The sequence below is a fragment of the Caretta caretta genome, chromosome 3 (genome assembly GCF_965140235.1).
Source record: "Caretta caretta isolate rCarCar2 chromosome 3, rCarCar1.hap1, whole genome shotgun sequence".
NCBI lineage: Eukaryota > Metazoa > Chordata > Testudines > Cheloniidae > Caretta > Caretta caretta.
The window spans coordinates 115,043,334-115,061,882 of NC_134208.1; the positions used below are offsets into that span (position 1 = coordinate 115,043,334).

At 38.7% G+C, this 18,549-nt stretch overlaps 1 protein-coding gene across 4 annotated transcripts in view; it reads left to right on the forward strand.

The window, feature by feature from the left end:
* Window positions 1-18,549, forward strand: part of PLEKHG1 (pleckstrin homology and RhoGEF domain containing G1) — a 215,812-nt gene that overhangs the window by 106,465 nt on the left and 90,798 nt on the right. The window contains exon 1 of one of the 4 annotated variants that reach the window (XM_048844244.2): window positions 9,913-10,263. The exons of 2 other annotated variants lie outside the window; for them this stretch is intronic. In XM_048844244.2, the coding sequence (XP_048700201.2) occupies window positions 10,254-10,263 (10 nt within the window). In that variant the 5' untranslated portion in view covers window positions 9,913-10,253. Of the gene's footprint in view, window positions 1-9,912; window positions 10,264-18,214; window positions 18,315-18,549 lie in introns of those variants that run through there. One more of the 4 variants, XM_075126805.1, reaches the window with a different exon arrangement.

Sequence of the window (18,549 nt, forward strand, 5' to 3'; positions counted from 1 at the left end):
GGTTTGCACACTCAGATCAGTGCTGTAGCCTGCCATGCGCTTATGTTTACACCTCGGCTTGCAGTGCACTAACTGACCGGGTAGACAAGCCCCAAGTTATATGCTCAAGATCCCACAGGAAGCCTGTGGTAGAGCAGGGAGTTGAATCTTGATGTCTCAGGTCCCAGGCTACCTCCTAACCATGGGGCCATCCTTTCCCGCTGTGGCCTAGAGAATGCGATGACGGGCACTTGAGAGAGACCTAAAAATAAGCATTTGGTGGCTTATGTTATATGAATCAATGTCAAAGTCTGACATTATTCTGCTTAATTTTTAATTTTTCTAATCTTAAAAGAAAAGGAAAAAGGAAATGGATACATAAAGGGGATACATGAATACACTCAGAAAGTTTGGCTTTATTGTTTTTAAATCCTCATATGACATATGTGGTCATAAAATATTTAATTAGTTCTTTCATTTCCTGAGGGGAGAAAATAAGATTTTGCTTCAGCTTTTCTCTCTCCTCCCTCCCCCCATTTTGCCTTACTTCACTTCTAATTTCAAGATAAACTAGTGATGGCAGTATGCAAAATATCTGAAGAAATGAGATTGTAGTTCATGTCTGTGTCAGTATTTTAAGCAGTCGTCTTCCTCTGTCGTTTCTGCAGTGTATACAGGGAATTCAAGTTAATACCTCAGGCAAATAATTTGACAATTGGCAGTTCCTTGACAGAAAGCTCATGAAAAGAAAGGCATGAGGATTCTTCAATTTTTTTTTTTATTTTTTTTTTAAATTTAATATGTGTTTTTAGATTTCTAAAGTTTTCTGGCATGGGGGAATGTGAAACAGGCATTGGAATAAACATGCATACCTTGAGAATATTGAAGATGCTGTGGAGCAGCAGACTTGAAAGACATTCTTTTGGGAAAATTCTTCCCTTTTTAAGCTCTTTACCACTTTGAAGCCTGCAGTGGTGGCAAGTTGCCAGGTATGGTATCAAAACTGCAGTTTTAAAATGGGAATCAGAGGATGGCTCTTAGTCACTTGTTAATATTGTGTTAAACACCTCTGAGACAGTAACCAGTTATACTGCTTCTTGGAGAATGAATTAATAATCACAGGAGTGCACTCTCTGATCTGTGCACATTTAGCTCACTTTGCAGATGTATTTCTGGCAACAGCGTGATGCATTTCTATATGTAAAATGCTTGAAAGCAGTCTTAAGCCAATTGCCATTTGGAAAATGAATAATTGATTTATTGGAGTAATTGTAATTTATAGGTTTATGAGTCCAGACTGAAAAATGAATGTGTTTTTTGCAGTAGAAAGGAGCCTTTTTAGGGTAAGCATTTATTTTCTTTTTCTTGTCTTATTTTCGACTGCCTCTCCTACCCACTTACACTTAGAATAAACCATGCTACTAAGTTTCAGTTTTATAAAATCCTGTAATGGAGCATCTTGAAACGTTTTGTTAAAAATGTATAATGTATTGATATGTCAGTTTATTATTAACATAGCCTTAATCTTATTACATTTTAAGTGGTTTTGGTTTCTATATCTTACACCATTAATTGAAATGACATTTAATAAACATAAATATATAAATATAAAAAATAATTAAAAAAACTTCAGAGCCATTAAAAATAAATAGGAAATGTACTATACCTTTTATTTTAATTTCTAAATATTGCAGAACTGAATATTAAGAGAAAACAGCCAAAGCAGTATTCTGTATTTTGCTGCCAAAAGTTTGAAGAGGAGTATTTACTACCCAAAAATCAGCATTGTAGCATTCTAAAATATGGAATTATCATGCTCCAATGAGCTCATTGCACCATGCTTATTTAGATATCAGTTATATGACTATGCTGTACACTGCTAAGATCTCAATCGTTTGTCATGATTTCTTCAATTTACAACTTGAGTTGAGAATATTAAATGTGATGTTATGTTGATTATTATGTTAACTAAGTTGTGTACATACTTTACACAAAACAGTTTTGCACCTCAGTGCTTGCACTGAAGGGATGAGCATATTGGTGGGTAATACTCTAGAAATTAGGGGGATTAAGGGAGAGGGGGATGGCTGAGAGGGAGAGTTATACCACTATTTTCAAATACTTCAAGTACTGCTTTAGGCTGAATAGTTCAGTGACTTGCACCTGAAGGTTTTCTCAAAAGATAAGTGTGTTTATAATTTTGACAGAATAAAACAGATGGCATATGAAGCCCTGGAAGTGAAGTACATTTTTTATTATCTTTTTGCATTAGTGTAACAAATGTTTTGTTCTTTGTGTGTGCACGTGAGTGGATAGATACAGATAGGTAGTAGATCACCAGTACAAAAGTTTGAGAACCACTGTAGTAGGCCCTTCATAGTTAGTCAGAATCAGCATCTGTTATAAAGTATTATTTTAGTCCACCTATAACTTTTGGAAAATACATTTGGCCTGAATGTTGCCAAATTTACTTTGCAGGTGAAGTTTCTGGCAATGTAAAGGGAGAATGTTTCTGCAAAGATTTAAGAAAATGAGTCAACCATTTCTGAATTACAAGTCATTAAACAAGTGTCCTGAAAATGTCTTTTGTCTATCATTTCTTTGTCTCCCTCTAACTTAAAAATAGCTTGTTTGTATACTTTAAACCTTCCATATAGCTCCTAAAATTTTTTTGCATTTGATATATTAAGAGAAAATAGCTTGTAATTAAACAGTTATTTGTGATTTTTTGTTGCGGGTACTTTTAGACACAGTCCTACTATCATTAATTTCAGTGGGAGTTACATCCACTGAAGTCAGTACAAGTTTCCTTGCAATTGACTTATGTACGGATGTGCTTTGGCCCTAAGTCAGCAACCACTAAACACATCCATATCTTTAAGTAAGTCAGTTATTCCAGTGAAATCAATTGGAGTACTCCTGGTTAGTTATGCATGTAATTAAATGCTTTACTGGATTGTGTGTATGTGTATATGTGAGCATGTATCTTTCTAATAGCTGGTAATAGTTTACAAAGAACATAAGCATCCATTGGTGGTGGGTAGCTGTTCCTGTAGTTATAATGTTAGATACCGGTGATTTTGGAGCTATGAGGCCAGGGCTCTAGTCTGAAGTCTGGTTTGTTAGTGTAGTTGATTGATCCTTCTTATAACTCCAGATTTAAAAAAACCCTAATTCTTTTAAGTTTTTATATGCAAGTCTAAGTAAAAAGTCATTTGTTTTTTAAATAAAATGAGTAAACTTGTTTTGAGATTAAACAACTTTAAAATGTCTCCTTTTTAATTTTTTCCCTAAAATGTCATACCTTTATTTCCTCTACCTGTCCAGTGAAATTATGTTATACCACAAAATTAAGATATATAGGTATATTTTGCTCACTATCCAGCACAAGGCTTATACCTGTTTTTTAATCCATATACAACTACTATGGGGAACACTTTATAATTCTAGATAGATAGATGTTGCCATTGGCTTATGTAAAAGGAAGTTTTCAAAGATAGGCATAGTAAAATGTTTAAGGATTTGCTATTTTTTTTTTTTAAAGATGTGATGCTGGATCCTTTGAAGCTGACAAAGAACAGAAGCCGATGGAGAATGTATACTATGACCGCCCTTGTTGTTGATTAATTCTGTGAATTACAAAAGCAAAGATACAGGGATGATCTGTTACTTGTACACAGTGTGCTCATTCAGTCAAGTGCTGTCCAAGATCCTTACAAACATACTTGCGTGATGCATTAGCTTCTGATAATGCATTTCACTGTAGACAGGGCATTTGAACAACAATTTTAAGGCTTCTAGAGGAATACAGATGTTGCTTCTCCAGTCATTATCTTGGCAAGATCTGCTCGTTCTTTTAATTTTGTGACCTGGTGACCCTCCATCTCATCTCTAAAAAGAAGAAAAAGTTAAGGTGCTAACTGACAAATGTAACTGTCACATCATTTCCAAAATACAAGTGCTTGAAACAAATAACTGAACAGTTAAGGGCCTCATAAATCTGGCTGCCCACATAATAAATGTTACAAAAACTTTTCTAACAGAACAACCTTAACTCTGCCCCATGATTTATGTTTAATGTACTGTATTTATTATTTTGGTGTCAAATAACTACTATTTAAAATGTTCTTTTATACATAATAGGAGAGAGACACTTTGAGTGGGTATATATTTTTAGATGCTTTTACTTTTCAAATTGAAGGGATATCATCCAGTTTTCTCAAACCCAGACCATTTGTTTAACTATTGCCATGTTTATTTTTAGGCTGATTGTAATTCTCCCTTCCCCTCCCCTCATTTAAAGCAACACAAACCATTTGTTTTCAATGTGTTTATCCCCTTTGGACTGGGGAGCTGAGATGATGTCTTCTGCTCTTGCACAACTGGAGGGAATCTCTCTCTTCTCTTCTTGACCTTGGTGTTCGTGATGGCGGATGTAAGTACACGGTAAGGACTACAGAAAGGAACATCATCTGTGAATGATGGGAGTGTAAATCTAGCATAGCATAACACGATATGGTACACTTACAAAAATCTGCTTATGAGACAACCCTTCCCTCCCTCATCCAGTTGAACAGTAATTTGCCACAATAACAAAGGGCATCCTGCACATATTTCTTGAGATGCCTTATAAATTAATCAATCACAATTAAACCATTGACTTTCCCCCCATATTTTACAATGAAGACTCTAAGCTGTCTAAAGATTATTTTCTGGTTTCGTGGGAAGCTTTGAGGGGGATAGTCACCAAGAAAAATCAAAGCAACTGACTTCCATAGGGAGACACTGAAACACCTTGAACGTTGGAATAAGCAGTTTAATTCAAAAGTTCAGACGTTCACAAAGGAATCAATTACTGAAACTGTATACTCCCTTGTATTTTAATGGCACGGTGTTTTTTGCCCCAAACTCTATACCTTTAAAGCCAAGCTGTTAAACGGATTCCCAGATCACTGGTGCATGTACTTCTCTTTGTTGCTAAAATAAAAAAATAGCTTCATCAGTCCTCTCTGTCCTAGGGTTTTCTATTCATCAAAGCAATTAGATCTTTTTGTAGGCGTCTGCAATTTAACACCCATCCTACTCTTATCACACCTGGAGCCCTTTAATCTTGAAAGTACAACATTATAGCAACACTACTTAACCTTTTCAACACCTCCCATTATAAATGGCAGTTTTGTAACAGCTGGGCACGATGACAGATTAATTTTTCATCCAGCAGCCTTTAACTACAAAGCAAGATACCATCAGGTTGTAACAACCTGTAGTGTTAGTATTTAGGATCAGCAGGGGTAACCATGTAAAAAGATCTTGGAAGATAGTAACAGTTTACTACTTCCCCCATGCTTGTATTCATGAAAACACGACTGTCTCCTCATATAGAAACTTCTTTCAAAGTATTTACCAATATTATTTTAGCCTTACACCCCCATAGAATTTATAAAAAGAAAAGGAGTACTTGTGGCACCTTAGAGACTAACCAATTTATTTGAGCATGAGCTTTCGTGAGCTACAGCTCACTTCATCAGATGTATGAAGTGAGCTGTAGCTCACGAAAGCTCATGCTCAAATAAATTGGTTAGTCTCTAAGGTGCCACAAGTACTCCTTTTCTTTTTGCGAATACAGACTAACACGGCTGTTCCTCTGAAACATAGAATTTATAAACTCCTACTGCCGCAGGAAAAGAAGCTGTAGCACCACAGAGATTAAAGATTCTTTCTAGGTGCCCAACTTGAGATACTTAGAGTAAATTGTCATAGTTATGAGGTTATGAAAATTTGTACTAGCTGAAGATCTGCCCCCAGGGCCTAATTTTTCAGAGGTGCTGAGAAAACTCAGCTCCTCTGGACTGCAACTGTAGTTATGAGTGCCCAACACTGTTGACTAGCAGGTGTCCCAAGTCTGGCACCCAAAATCAAAATGTGAAAATGTGCGTCTAATATTTTGACCAAGGTCATACAGGAAGTCCGTGTTATAGCAGGGAAAAGAAATCAGGAGGCTGAATTGAAATCTTGAACCTAAACTTTCACCTTCAGTGTCCTGTTTTATTCCTAACATCGTTTATATTAAATGGCTTCCCTTTTAAAGTGGTATTTAACCAGAAAATCCATGTGGCTGCTACTAGTCAATATGTTTCCATGTCTACAGTACACACAGCTACATTTTGATCCTGAATCATCTGTGATCTTGTGTGCCAACTTATGGAGGAAAAAAAAATCATGTTTATTTTTTCTTTCAGTCTTTCTTTTACAGTCTCCCAACTAATCCTGCTTATGGGATAAACTCCAAAATATTAGTTGTAATCATCACTCAAATCTCATTTTTAATCAAATTAAATGTTTTACAGTGGAGAAGAAAGAAATAGTAAGGAACAAAGTTTTACTAGTTATACATGGAAAAAAATAATCAAATCAAGTTCATTTTTATGGCAGGGTAGAATATAGTCTCCCTTAGAGGATTTGTTTTTTATTTTATTTTTATTTATCTAGTTTTAAATAATTAAAAAGATGGGTATCCAAGGCCCGGTCACATCATTAGTAATACTGTAAAATCCCAACAGCAAAGCAGAGTTTGCCACTAAGTGAATACAAAAGATACTTTTGAATTTGTAACCATGAGAAACTTTTTTTTAATTATTTCCAGTTCATGGTTAAATATGTTAGAAATACTTCATTAGGCTTAGTCAGGGAAAAGTCTGATAACTAGACATAGTAGAAATATACTAGAGACATTGTCATGTTCTATGGACATTTTTCTAATCTAGTTTCTGTGGATATTTTTGGCAAATCTGAAAGCATTTTTAAGCAAAACCTACTCATATGGGAGTGTGAAATTTTCTAGTAAATTGTTTTTATTACTTGCTAGTTTTGAATAAAACTATTATTATTTCACCCATTGTTGTCTTTATAATAAAGGAAGGCGGGGGGATAGGATATGATCATCATCATAATACTGTCAGTGAGTGAAAATTATGAGAATAGAAGATTCTGCTGTCACCTTCTGGGGTCTGAAGGGATGGCTAGTTACACCACTAAATGGGTAGTTTAGAGGAATATTAGTTTCAAATCAGGCTATCAGTGCTCTCAGACATGAGGTCCAGTGATGCATGATGCACTGTTGCTGAGTCTCATACCTCTTTAAAATATCAATATCTATATATATATATATATATATGGTTAAAGTGGACTGGGGGGAGGGGAGAAATGCTGGCCTCTAATGTAATAGGATTGGGGCATACATCATGATTGTTTGTTTAAGTTTCATATTGAACTTCTTTATTTTTAAAATAATCCTGCCATGGGAAAATAAGGTTCGCACTGGAATATCCAAAGTCCCACAGTGCCCTACTCAAGGCAGAGACCTGATAATAAATAACCAATAGTCACTCCATTAAGAGTTCTAACAAATCAGTTTCTGATTTTGCTTCAATTCCTGGATGGCTATTATGCTAGTAAGTGACTACTAAAAGAATCCTACATATAGAAAAATCGGAACTCAAAATCCTGAAGACTAACATCATAGTAGTGATTTGATAGGCCAGTTTACTTGCTAACCTCCATAATTCTTTCAAGTCCTTTTAACTTGACACACTTCCACCCATGCAGTGTTCTTCCAAAACTGAACTGTTGGCAAATGGAAAAACACTAGCAACAGAATATCCCTCATGTCAAGAACTTCTCTTTAATGTTTTGTTAATGTTGAATACTTTGTTCTCACTAGACACCAGTACTGGTTTTAAAATAAAACAAGATAAGTAAAAAAGTCAATATGCATTTATGGTAGTGATTAAATTTAGAGTAGGGTATATACTTGTTTTTGGTGAGAAAGACAGATATGTCAGGGGCACAGCTTATTTTCTCACTCTTCTTTCACTCCTAAAATGTATTTATGTAGCTCAATGGTTCCCAAACTTGTTCCACCACTTGTGCAGGGAAAGCCCCTGGTGGGCCGGGCAGGTTTGTTTACCTGCCACGTCTGCAAGTTCGGCCGATCGCGGCTCCCAGTGGCCGCGGTTCACTGCTCCAGGCCAATCGGAGCTGCTGGAAGCGGCACGGGCCAAGGGAGCTGCAATCGGCCGAACCTGCGGACGCGGCAGGTAAACAAACCGGCCTGGCCCGCCAGGGGCTTTCCCTGCACAAGCAGCGGAACAAGTTTGGGAACCACTGATCTCGCTAATCTGGTGGGGCTGATGCAGTTATTCAGGTAAATATGAGCAATAATGTAGAACATATTCTTTATACTTGTAGGGACAAATCCAGTCCCAGCAGCCAATCTCAGTTTCTCAGTTGAGGAAATTTGGGGATGGGGATCCTCCCACTAATGCAGCAGAACCCTTCAGCAGAGGTTGAAATGACCTCCCTGGCCCTAGTGCAGCCCTCTCCTAGAAGAATCCATAGATCAGTGGCTTGTCCTGCTCGGAGACAGCTCGTGTGCATTGTTGTAAGGCAGCTCCATCAGAGCCAGGTGGTGAAGGGCATAGGGACATCTTGTGCAGCTTCCGAAGCTTTCCATTGCCCTGTTGCACCAGTTCCGCTCCATAGAAGCCCTCCACAATTGTGGAGTTATGGGTGGGATTTGCCCCTCTGGTAATATTTGTAATGTCACTATAATAATGCCTTTAGTCTTACAGTAATAACTCTACTATGTCTGGTAGCAGATTTTGTTCTTTAATGTAAAACACAAATGTTACAATTTGTCCATTCAGCACTTATGCTTTTTCTGAGCAGAGCAACAATTTCCATAGTAATAGCAACAATGTGACCATGGTCAACTTGGCTTTCCTTGTTGTATGTTCAAGCTATTTGTGCTTGTAAGCCTTTGCTGTTGATGATGTTTTAAAATAATTCTGCTGTAGTTACAGGAAATGAAAGCTACCCAAAAACATTCTTAGTCTTGAAAATATCCTGCAATTAATTTATAATTGGCATGTTCAATTCATACTTAAAATGTCTTGAGTCCTGTACTTTGGATTAGTAAATTTGGGGTGGGGGATGGAGAGGGGAGTTAGACAGCTGAAAGAGCTTCGCAGTTGAAACTAGAGGAACTATGAATGCAAGATCAGATTATATTGGCCAAAAACACAAGTAAAATGAAGCAATTATTCTTTCTTAGGAATATTTGTATTTAAGAGAAAATATGGCCATATTGCTATAATCTATTTTATTAGCTGATTAATGGAGTCTGATTGCAAAAATACCATTATTAAATATTGGGCACATCTATGGATTCATGTAAAATGTAATGGAAAGAAAAAAAGGCAACTAGGGGAAAAAACCATTAGACTATTTTTTTTTATTTTAAAAAAGCAGGTTCTATCAAATAGGATAACACTTTTAAAAATTGTAATGAGTTTAATTAAGAGATTATTGAGAACTGCTAATTCCAAATCAGTGAATGTATTTAAATGTCTGGTAAAAATAGTCATAGTTGATAATCTGTCTCCTTTGTTACTGATTTAAATGTTAGAGCTTTTGCTAAGACTTTTAAAGTATATATATTTCTTAAAATGGATGCATATTCTGTACATTTACTGTAAAAAAGGGACCTTTTTAAGGAGAACTTGAATATATTTTTAAAGCAAAAGAAGAGGAATAGGGGAAACCTTAGCCACTACTTTTAACATGTGGCTCTTTGTAATAAAATAATGGTAGTCAGGGTTTCCAGAGAGATTGGGATTTGAAAAGTGAGCATGCCAGCTAATAGCTGTGGTAACAGGCTGTACTCTGTGAAATAATACCAATATAGTGGCCTCCTAGAGATTCACTGTGCTTCAGAGCTCAATAGTGAATGTGCAGCATTGTTCAGCAATGAAAAGTCTGATAGCTATAAGTATGTCTGGACAGAGCAAGAGAAACTGATTTTAAACTTGTAGCCTCATTATAACTGGGCTTTGAGGAAGTGTGGGGTAGAAAGTAGGAGGGAGGGAGGAGGATTTTTCTGTTCATGCTATACCATCTGAGACAGGTTGCCTTACCAGTCTCTCAGTGGTCGTATCCCCTGGGGAAGTTTTTCAGCTCAGCCCTTAACCTATTGCAGAAGGAAAGAGAATGTGGAAGGATTTCTTTATTTTCTTTCCAGTTCATGAGCTCCATGGTGGGATATTAAGTGGAAGCTTGTCTCAGGATAAGTTAGGAAACTCCATTTGAAATGAAGGAAAGGCATGAAAAAGACAGGAGAAGCTTCATTGAGGATTTGCAGCTTAAAGTTCTTATTTTGATCACAGGATCTCGGGGAAAAAAAAATGTTGCTTTATTGGCCTTCCTTTTAAGGAACAATGCCTACAGGTAAGTGGCAAGAGTGCTTCTTAAATGGCATGCCAGACATTGAATTTACTAAGAATTCATACTTATGTAGGATGGAGAGTTGGGTGACTTTTAATTAATTATTTAAAAACTTACCTGAAACAAAAGATGTCCTCCAACTTTCAGTTAGTTTAGCAATTCCTAAAATTACTACAGTAAAGGTTTAAAATCTCTGTCATATTTAACAAAGATTAGCCTGTACCATAAGGTTTGCATCCAGAACTGAACTTCCCCAGAGCTTGGCGGAGGAGAATGGGTTGCTGGATCTGGGCTTTTGGTTTGGTTCCCATCTCTAATATTTAAAGATTAGGAGACTTACAAACCCCGTTACCACAGAAAAACAAACAACCCCTCCCTTTCTCCCTCGGCATACCACCCCCTCCCGCACCAGAGTTAAACCTCGCTTTTTGAACAGGCAGAGAAAAATGCCCCATGTGAAAGAGGAGATCCCAGAAAATAAATCCACATTAAGGTACTTGTTAACAAGAGGGATTTCAGTAGAAACTTAAACTGAAGTTGCTCAGCAGCTAACAAATTGAATCCTTGTATGCTTTTTGACAGCTTGCTTACTGAATACTCTTAGCTATAAATTCAGTTATTCACACTGTATGGACAAACTTGAATATTGTTCACATACACTTGAATGCTTGGGCTACCTGGACCAATGTATACCTTCTAATTTAGAATACATGTTTGTATTATGTTTGGGCAACGTGACTGAAAAGTAGCATGATGTAGACTATAATTAGCATTGGAGTAAATGAAGCAGAGAGAAGACAGTTTCATGCACTTGTCACGTGACACATTTCCTCAACATTTTAACTGGCTTTTCCCATATCTGATACTGTCCCGTAACTTGGGGCAGTACATTTTTATGAACAAGATAATTTCAGGGTTTTCTTGTTCCTTTCTAAATTCTGATTTTTTGTTCAGTTGGTTTTCCTGATTGAAAAATATTATTAAAAAAAATCAGATTGCCACTAGAACTTTAAGATACCCCTTTGCTAAGTTTCCATATAGCACAGTGAGGAAAAAATGTGTGGTATGCATCTAATATAAGGTTCTATTAAAATGTGTGCCCTTTTTCATAGGATCATGGAAGTTAGAGAATGAAATCTTTTAAGACCCATAAAATTATTGCATGTAGCTGTCAGCAAAGGAGAAATGCAGTTCCTGCACAGAAGGTGTATTTGATATTGAGTTGAGTTGCTTGATCTTAGCCAGAAAGCTCATTGTTTTTGTAAGAAGAAAGTTCAGAGGAACACTCTTGGCAGAAGGAATCAACTAAGTAGTTCCTGAGTTTTACATCAAATGCTCAATTTAATTAAATCTAGGATTCGAATCTGTTTACTTGCTGCCCTGTAATATTTTACCTTGTAGTGTGAATTCTGGAATAGTTAATCTTAGATATTGAAAGGAGCATGGGTTTCTGTAAGTATTTGTGTAATCTGCACATAAATGCTGTGGCACTGATCTTCTAAGATCATCTTTCTTGCTCTTGTTTATTAGTTAGAACAGATGAGTGCAAAGTTGTGACGAAATTATTGTTTATGCCCTGAGCATTGTTGTTTTCAATGATTTGCCTGCAAGAAATAATAATAGTGGTAAAAATAATACCAAGCCTGCTGTATTAAACATTATAGAAGTTTTCAAAGCAACTCCCTCAAACTTTCTTACCTCTTTGAACACACCTCTGTGATGCTGATCTATTATTTTTTTTTCTCCACGAAACAGATTTAACGGGGATGTGTTAAGCTCAGTAACAACACAGTGGAAGACTACCAAAGGTTTTAAGGGGAAGGTCAGGGTGTTAGATGGACTTTCTAGGATCAACAACAAAGTGGAAGTGAGGGTTGGCTTCTGACTGAAAAATACAGATGATTAACAAGCTGCAGCTCTCTTGTGTGCTAGTACTGAGAGCAGATTGACCTTCTGGTATGGCCGACTACTTTGCTGCAGTTCAGTTGTTAGACTTTTGGACAAAGTTTGTAAAAGTACCCACATGCACATTGTGGAAGAGGAGGAATAGAGGGCCACTGTGTTGCTTAGAAACTGTTCCTGCAAAGTTTTCTTTTTAAAAAATGGTTTGCAGAATACTTGCCCAGACATTTCTTCCAGTTAAAATTACACATAACAATTAATTGGGGAAACTGTACTTTTATCTTACTTGCAGTATTTCTTATTGGCAAAACCTGACAATTCTTTATTCTTTGCTATAACAATTCATAATAATACTTTGAAATTTTATATCACCTTCCATTCTAAAAATCTCATGCTCATTTGGAAACATTTACTAAAGGCCTCGCTTATTTATCAGTCATTGGAAAAACTCCATCTGACTTCAGTGGGCTTTGGAACAGGCCCTAATTAAGCCCGGCAAGCTAAGAATACATTATCTCCTTTCAGTAGATTAGGCCTAGAGAAGATAAGTGATTTACCTAAGGTAACAGTCTGTGATTGAGAGGGAAGGAAACGGAGCCCATATTTCCTGACTCCCACTCCTGTGACTTAAGAACAGGGCCATCCTTCCTCCCAAACAAATAAAAGTGCAAGCTGTTTTTGTTTTCTTGTCCAAGTTGCACTAAGGCCTGGTCTACATTGGGGGAGTGGCGGGGGGGGGGGGGGATCGATCTAAGTTGCGCAACTTCAGCTACGTGAATAACTTAGCTGAAGTCAATGTACTTATATCTACTCACTGAAGTGTCTTCACTGTGGTGAGTCGACTGCTGTTGCTCCCCCGTCGACTCTGCCTGCGCCTCTTGCGGAGCTGGAGTACAGGAGTCGATGAGAGAGCACTCAGGGGTCGATTTATCGCGTCTAGATTAGACACGATAAATCAACCCCTGCTGGATCGATCGCTGCCCGCTGATCCAGTGGGTAGCATAGTCATAATGCTTAGACAGGAAGTTCAAAGGCAAGAATATTTACTGTTACTAGTGACTCAGTTTTATTACTTCAGTATTATTTCAATCACCAAGCGTTCTGAGATGCAAAGGCTTCTAGAACAGGGGTGGGCAAACTACAGCCTGGGGGCCACATCCGCCCCTTCAGACAATTTAATCCAGCCCTTGAGCTCCTGCTCCGGCTGGGGAGCGAGGTCGGGGGTTTGCCCCACTCCGTGTGTGCTGTGGCTCCATATGGCTCCCGAAAGCAGCAGCATGTCCGCTCTCTGGCTCTTATGCGTAGGGGCAGCCAGGGGGCCCCGCTCCACACACTGCCCCTGTGCCAAGCACGGCCCCTGCAGCTCCCGTTTGCCGGGAACCGCATAGGAGCCAGAGGGCGGACATGCCGCTGCTTCTGGGAGCTGCTTAAGGTAAGCACTGCCTGGAGTTTGCACCCCTGACTCCCTCCCATGCCCCAGCCCTGATCCCCCTCCAAACTCCTCAGTCCCAGCCCAGAACACTGGGAGCCCAGATCCCCCTCCCACAACCCCTCATCCCCAGCTCCACCCCCACCCCAGAGCTCACAGCCCCAACCGGAGTCCTCGCCCCTCCCCCCATGTCCGAACCCCCTTCCCCAGCCCAGAGCCCCCTTCCACACCCTGAACTCCTCATTTCTAGCCCCACACCAGAACCTGCACCCCCAGCGGGAGCCCTCACCCCCTCCCACACTCCAACCCCCAATTTCGTGAGCATTCATGGCCCGCCATAAAATTTCCATACCCAGATGTGGCCCTCAGGCCAAAAAGTTTGCCCACCCCGTTCTAGAAAGTGCTTCCAATTCAAAACAAATTAGTTAAATAATTTAGCTGGAAGTGGAAGGTGAGACCAACTTTAATTCCACTGAAATTCACCCCTGTCCAAATCTAACTTTCAAGAAAGGCAGCTATTCCAGAGAACGGGCTTTTGCAAAATGCATTTGTTTAGGGATTGTTGTGTCTTTTTAGCGGAAGAGCTTAAAGTTGACATTTTTAAAATGCTTTTTAATGGTAGTAATATCTGTTATGTTAAATGTTTTGAGTTGTGAATTCCCTGAAGTTACAACGTAAGAGATGAGTTCTAGAGAGAGGCCATTTTCTTGGTGGCATAATTGAGATTATCTTACTAAATATAACTATACTGCTTAAGAATTATTTGTTGAAGCTGCACAGTGCAGTTATTGAAAAGGTGATGCCTTTTTAGAGTGCATTTGTTATTTGACATCTAAAGTTCTGAAATGCCTGTTTATAGCCAAAAATTAATTTAATCTCAGAAAACAATAGGCAGAATAAAGGAACCAAGTGTGTTGTGTTCATGCGTGGAGAGACAAGTAAGAATTCCTGTGCCCTAATGCTACTATGGTTGAACTTGAAAGGTTGTGAACTTCAGCAACATTTTAGCCTGGTTGAAATGAGGCTGAATATGCAGATAACCCATGCTTTATCAGCATGGTAGGGGATTTGCTTAAAACAGTAGACTGAACAAGGGACGGGCAAATGAAAGAAATAAGTTATGTCCAGTCATGGTTACAAAGATGTAATGTAGACTAGGAAGGTGTGTCTTCTAACATAGCAACTGTGCATTTTCCTCTGTAGTACTGGGCACAGGAAAGAGACTGTGAATAAAGAAGAATTACCATTAATGTAATTGGATAAAAGTTTTGAAATGTACATACTTGTTAAGAATTCAAGCAGCATCCTGTCAGACATTTTACCATTAACCTTCTGCATTGAATGCCACTTGGGGAAGAAAGGAATATAAAAGCTTGCTAACTGTACTGTAATCTCATTTAGAGAGAATAGTGTATTTACTCCTATGTATGTACCTGTATGACAATGGTTTAGTTTAAACTAGGCTGCATAGGTACTAACAATAATGAGACAGTTTTTATTTTTCCAAAATAAATTCACAATGAGAATGAGCCATATTTTTGAAAGTCCTGTAAATGGACGGTTAGCTGCGTACATTTTACTTGTGTTGCAATGCATCAGCAGCACATGATACGTGTCTTTTGTTAGAAATCTCTGCAGTGCTGTATACAGATTAAATAGCTACTGCATTGCAGAGAGTTATTAATACATTACACTGCACTTTCAGTGAGGGCGTCAGAGTGTCCTACAGAAGAACTGGAGCCTGTGTGCGCACTCTTACTGTTGAATTATGGGTTGTTTTTTTTAATGTTGCTGAAGGGAACCTATTTTTTTCAGTAAGTTCTTAACTAATCATGATGAATGATAGAATGACATCACCCCAGCCTCTATAAACTCAGTTTGCTGATTAAGTTTAGAAAGATAAGGCTTTGTTTTTAAATGAAAAAATTTAATATTTTTACTACACTTGATGATTTATTAACAGTTTTTATAGCAGTCAAACCCAAAGACCTCTGAATACTTCATAGAAAAAAACCCTGTAACCCTCAGAAAAACAACAGCCAAAAACCAAATGAAATGGAACATGGACTAGTATAAAAATTACTTCCTACCCCATTATCACAGCTACCCTTCTTCTCTACCACTTTTATGAACTTTATTAGTGTCATAAATATTTTAATAACATGGTGTGAACTCTGGGCCAGATTCTGGAGGTCATCAAGTTTATTTATGAAGTGCAAAGTGAATTTAAAGTGTCCAAAGATTCCTACTGGAGAATCCCCTATGTAGCTGAATCTCCCCTACTTTCCCTTATGCCAGGCAGTGGGTGTTTCAGGAGCACCAAGGTAAATGGATGTGTGCAGGAGGTACAAGAGGGATGACACTGCTGGGATCTGCTGCACCCAGTTCTTTGCTGGTGTTGGGTACCTGATGGACCTTATGCCAGCAGCATAAATTAAAGCTGTAAGGAGGCAGATTTAATTTATGCCTGAGCCAAATGACTGGGAATCAAGGAGCTTCTATTGGCACCCTGTCAACCCCCACTGTGAACAAATCAAGCCATAAGGTTTTTGTAGGTAAAAGTTAAAGAACTTAGCAGCCTTTTCACTTCGTGAGTATATTATTTCGTTAATTTGTATGACCATCGCTCCTAATGGCACCAACTGATGGCCTCATTGTGCTAAGCAGCATACAAGCACAGCAAGAGATAATCCATGCCCCAAAGTGTTTACAACCCAAATAGATAAGATGGGGAAAAGGAGTGGGCTCCAAGCATCCAAAAAATCATGAGATTGTCACATAAATAATGAGATTTTAAAAAAGTGGGGTTCTCTTTGTATGTCTTCTGATTTTTGAGCATTTGGGTTCACACATCTTTGTACTGATAGAGCCTGGCTGGTATCCTCATGGCTCAGAAGCAGCTGATCTACCCCATTAGACAAAAGGGACCCTCACCCTGGCAGAGCAGTAGGTGAAGATGAAAATTATCAATGGCCTTAGAGTACAAATTTAAATGGAGACCAAGGTCATTTGATGCACAAGGAATGGGAGGGAATTCTGAGCATAAGGAATGGCTTCAAAGATGGTATGAAAGCTACATCCTATGCAGAACAGAGTTGGGCCTGCTACCATAGATGCATTCTCCGTTGCCTGTTCTGAGAATTAGGTGCCACCAGCTGAAAACCCAGCTGATTTCTGCTGAGCCTCAAGACTGTGGCATCAAATAACATCTCCTCTCATAGGAGATGGGAGAAAATGTCCCCTTCCTGGCTATTCAGTTTTGCAGCTTTTCTTCACTCTCCCTCCTAGGCCAAGACCAAACTAATCTATTATTACAGCGTTTAAATGCTCTTTCTAGTGCTAGTTATCCAGTACAGGCAGAACTAGAGAGAGTGGCACTGAAGAACTCACAGGCAATTTGAGAACAGGTGAAAGCCTCCAATGACCCTGCAGCGAGAACACTAAATCCCGCAAAGGTGAAGAGCCAGGAATAGGATACCCAGGCTTGCAGTATGGAAAATCTGGGACCCATGTCAGGGTGGAACTAAGGCAGGAGACCATTCTAGCCACAGGAAGTTATGCACTGGAGGAAGAGAAAAGTGGTGCCCACATTCTTCCTCTTCTCCTTCTCGGCCAGGCAACACCAACCCCTTCTTCCCACTCCCATTTCAGATTAAAATCTAGACATGACACAGTAAAGGGCAACAGCAGGGATAATAGGATGTATCCAGCAGTGCTCCCTCCAGTGCTTTCTACTTCTGCCAGCTCACTGTGTTTTGTACCCTCTGTTAATTTGTATGGCCAAAAAATATTCCCATCTTATTTCTTGTTCTGAGTCGCATCTTATTCCTTGTTCTTCTCCACTTGTAACTCTGCTTCTCCTCCTCCTAAGTGTGTTTTTCTTTTGTTTTTATATTTTCTATTCTTTTACCTTTTTTAAAGGTCCTTACTTTCTTTCATCTCTTTCCTCCCCCCCCCCCCGCCCCCGCCCCCGCATGCTTTTTTCCTGTCTGTTTCCCGATCCCCTAACCAGGCTCCTTTCTGTCCTGCCCTGCATCATCACAATCCAGTGGTGACTGATCAATGTGTGGGTTTAATATTGTTTTCTAAAAATCTCTTATTTTTTAACTTTAAAAATATAATGATTTTACAAACTCACTTGAAAAGTTTTTCCGGACCTGCTGTAGAGTCAGCATAAGGTCGAAAATGATCCCATTTAACTAGCAGCACAAATTCACATGGAATTTCTAGCATTGAGGGATTTCACAGTACCATTAAGTTGATTTATTTACTTTGCATGCTCATCAATATCTTCTAGTGAATCAAGGGGTGAAGCGTAAAATATGCTGTGGAAGTGTGGGTTGTATTTGATGTTTTTACAGTCTTGTGCCTGAAAGAATAGAAGTTCCAGGGTGTTGCTCAGTGAAGTGTGCATTTTAAAGTTACCCACAGTGGTGTCTATTGTCCTGTCCCTGAATTGAATGATGTCATGTTTCATTTAAGGCTCTTAGCGATGCTGAAGACTGTGGTGGGTACACTGGGAAAAAGGCAGTGGGAAAGTTGTGAATCAGGTTTCTGTGAAGCCTTTGTGTACAGGGTTTTTATATAAAAAAGCTGACTCATGCAATGTTTCTACCGAAGGAGTTGTACAGACTAGTAAGAGCTTCTCATTTTACCTAAGTGCTCAGTGAGGTAATTCTGGAGCCGCTGAAGGCAGAAGATGCATTTATTCTCTGTTACACAGGTAGGTTGTGAGTTGTTCACAGAGCATTTGAGATACAGAGAGGAACTTGTTCATTCACTGTGTAAGGAGCAAGATACATTCCACAGTGGTGAGATACTGTCGCAGAGGATTTTCCCTCACAACACTGTTCTGGGACATTAGTGTGATCTGATATGACAGAAGGCTATTCTACTTTAAATATAGAACAGTGGGGAGATTAATTTATGGAGGCAAGCTAGTTGATGGATTTTGTTCC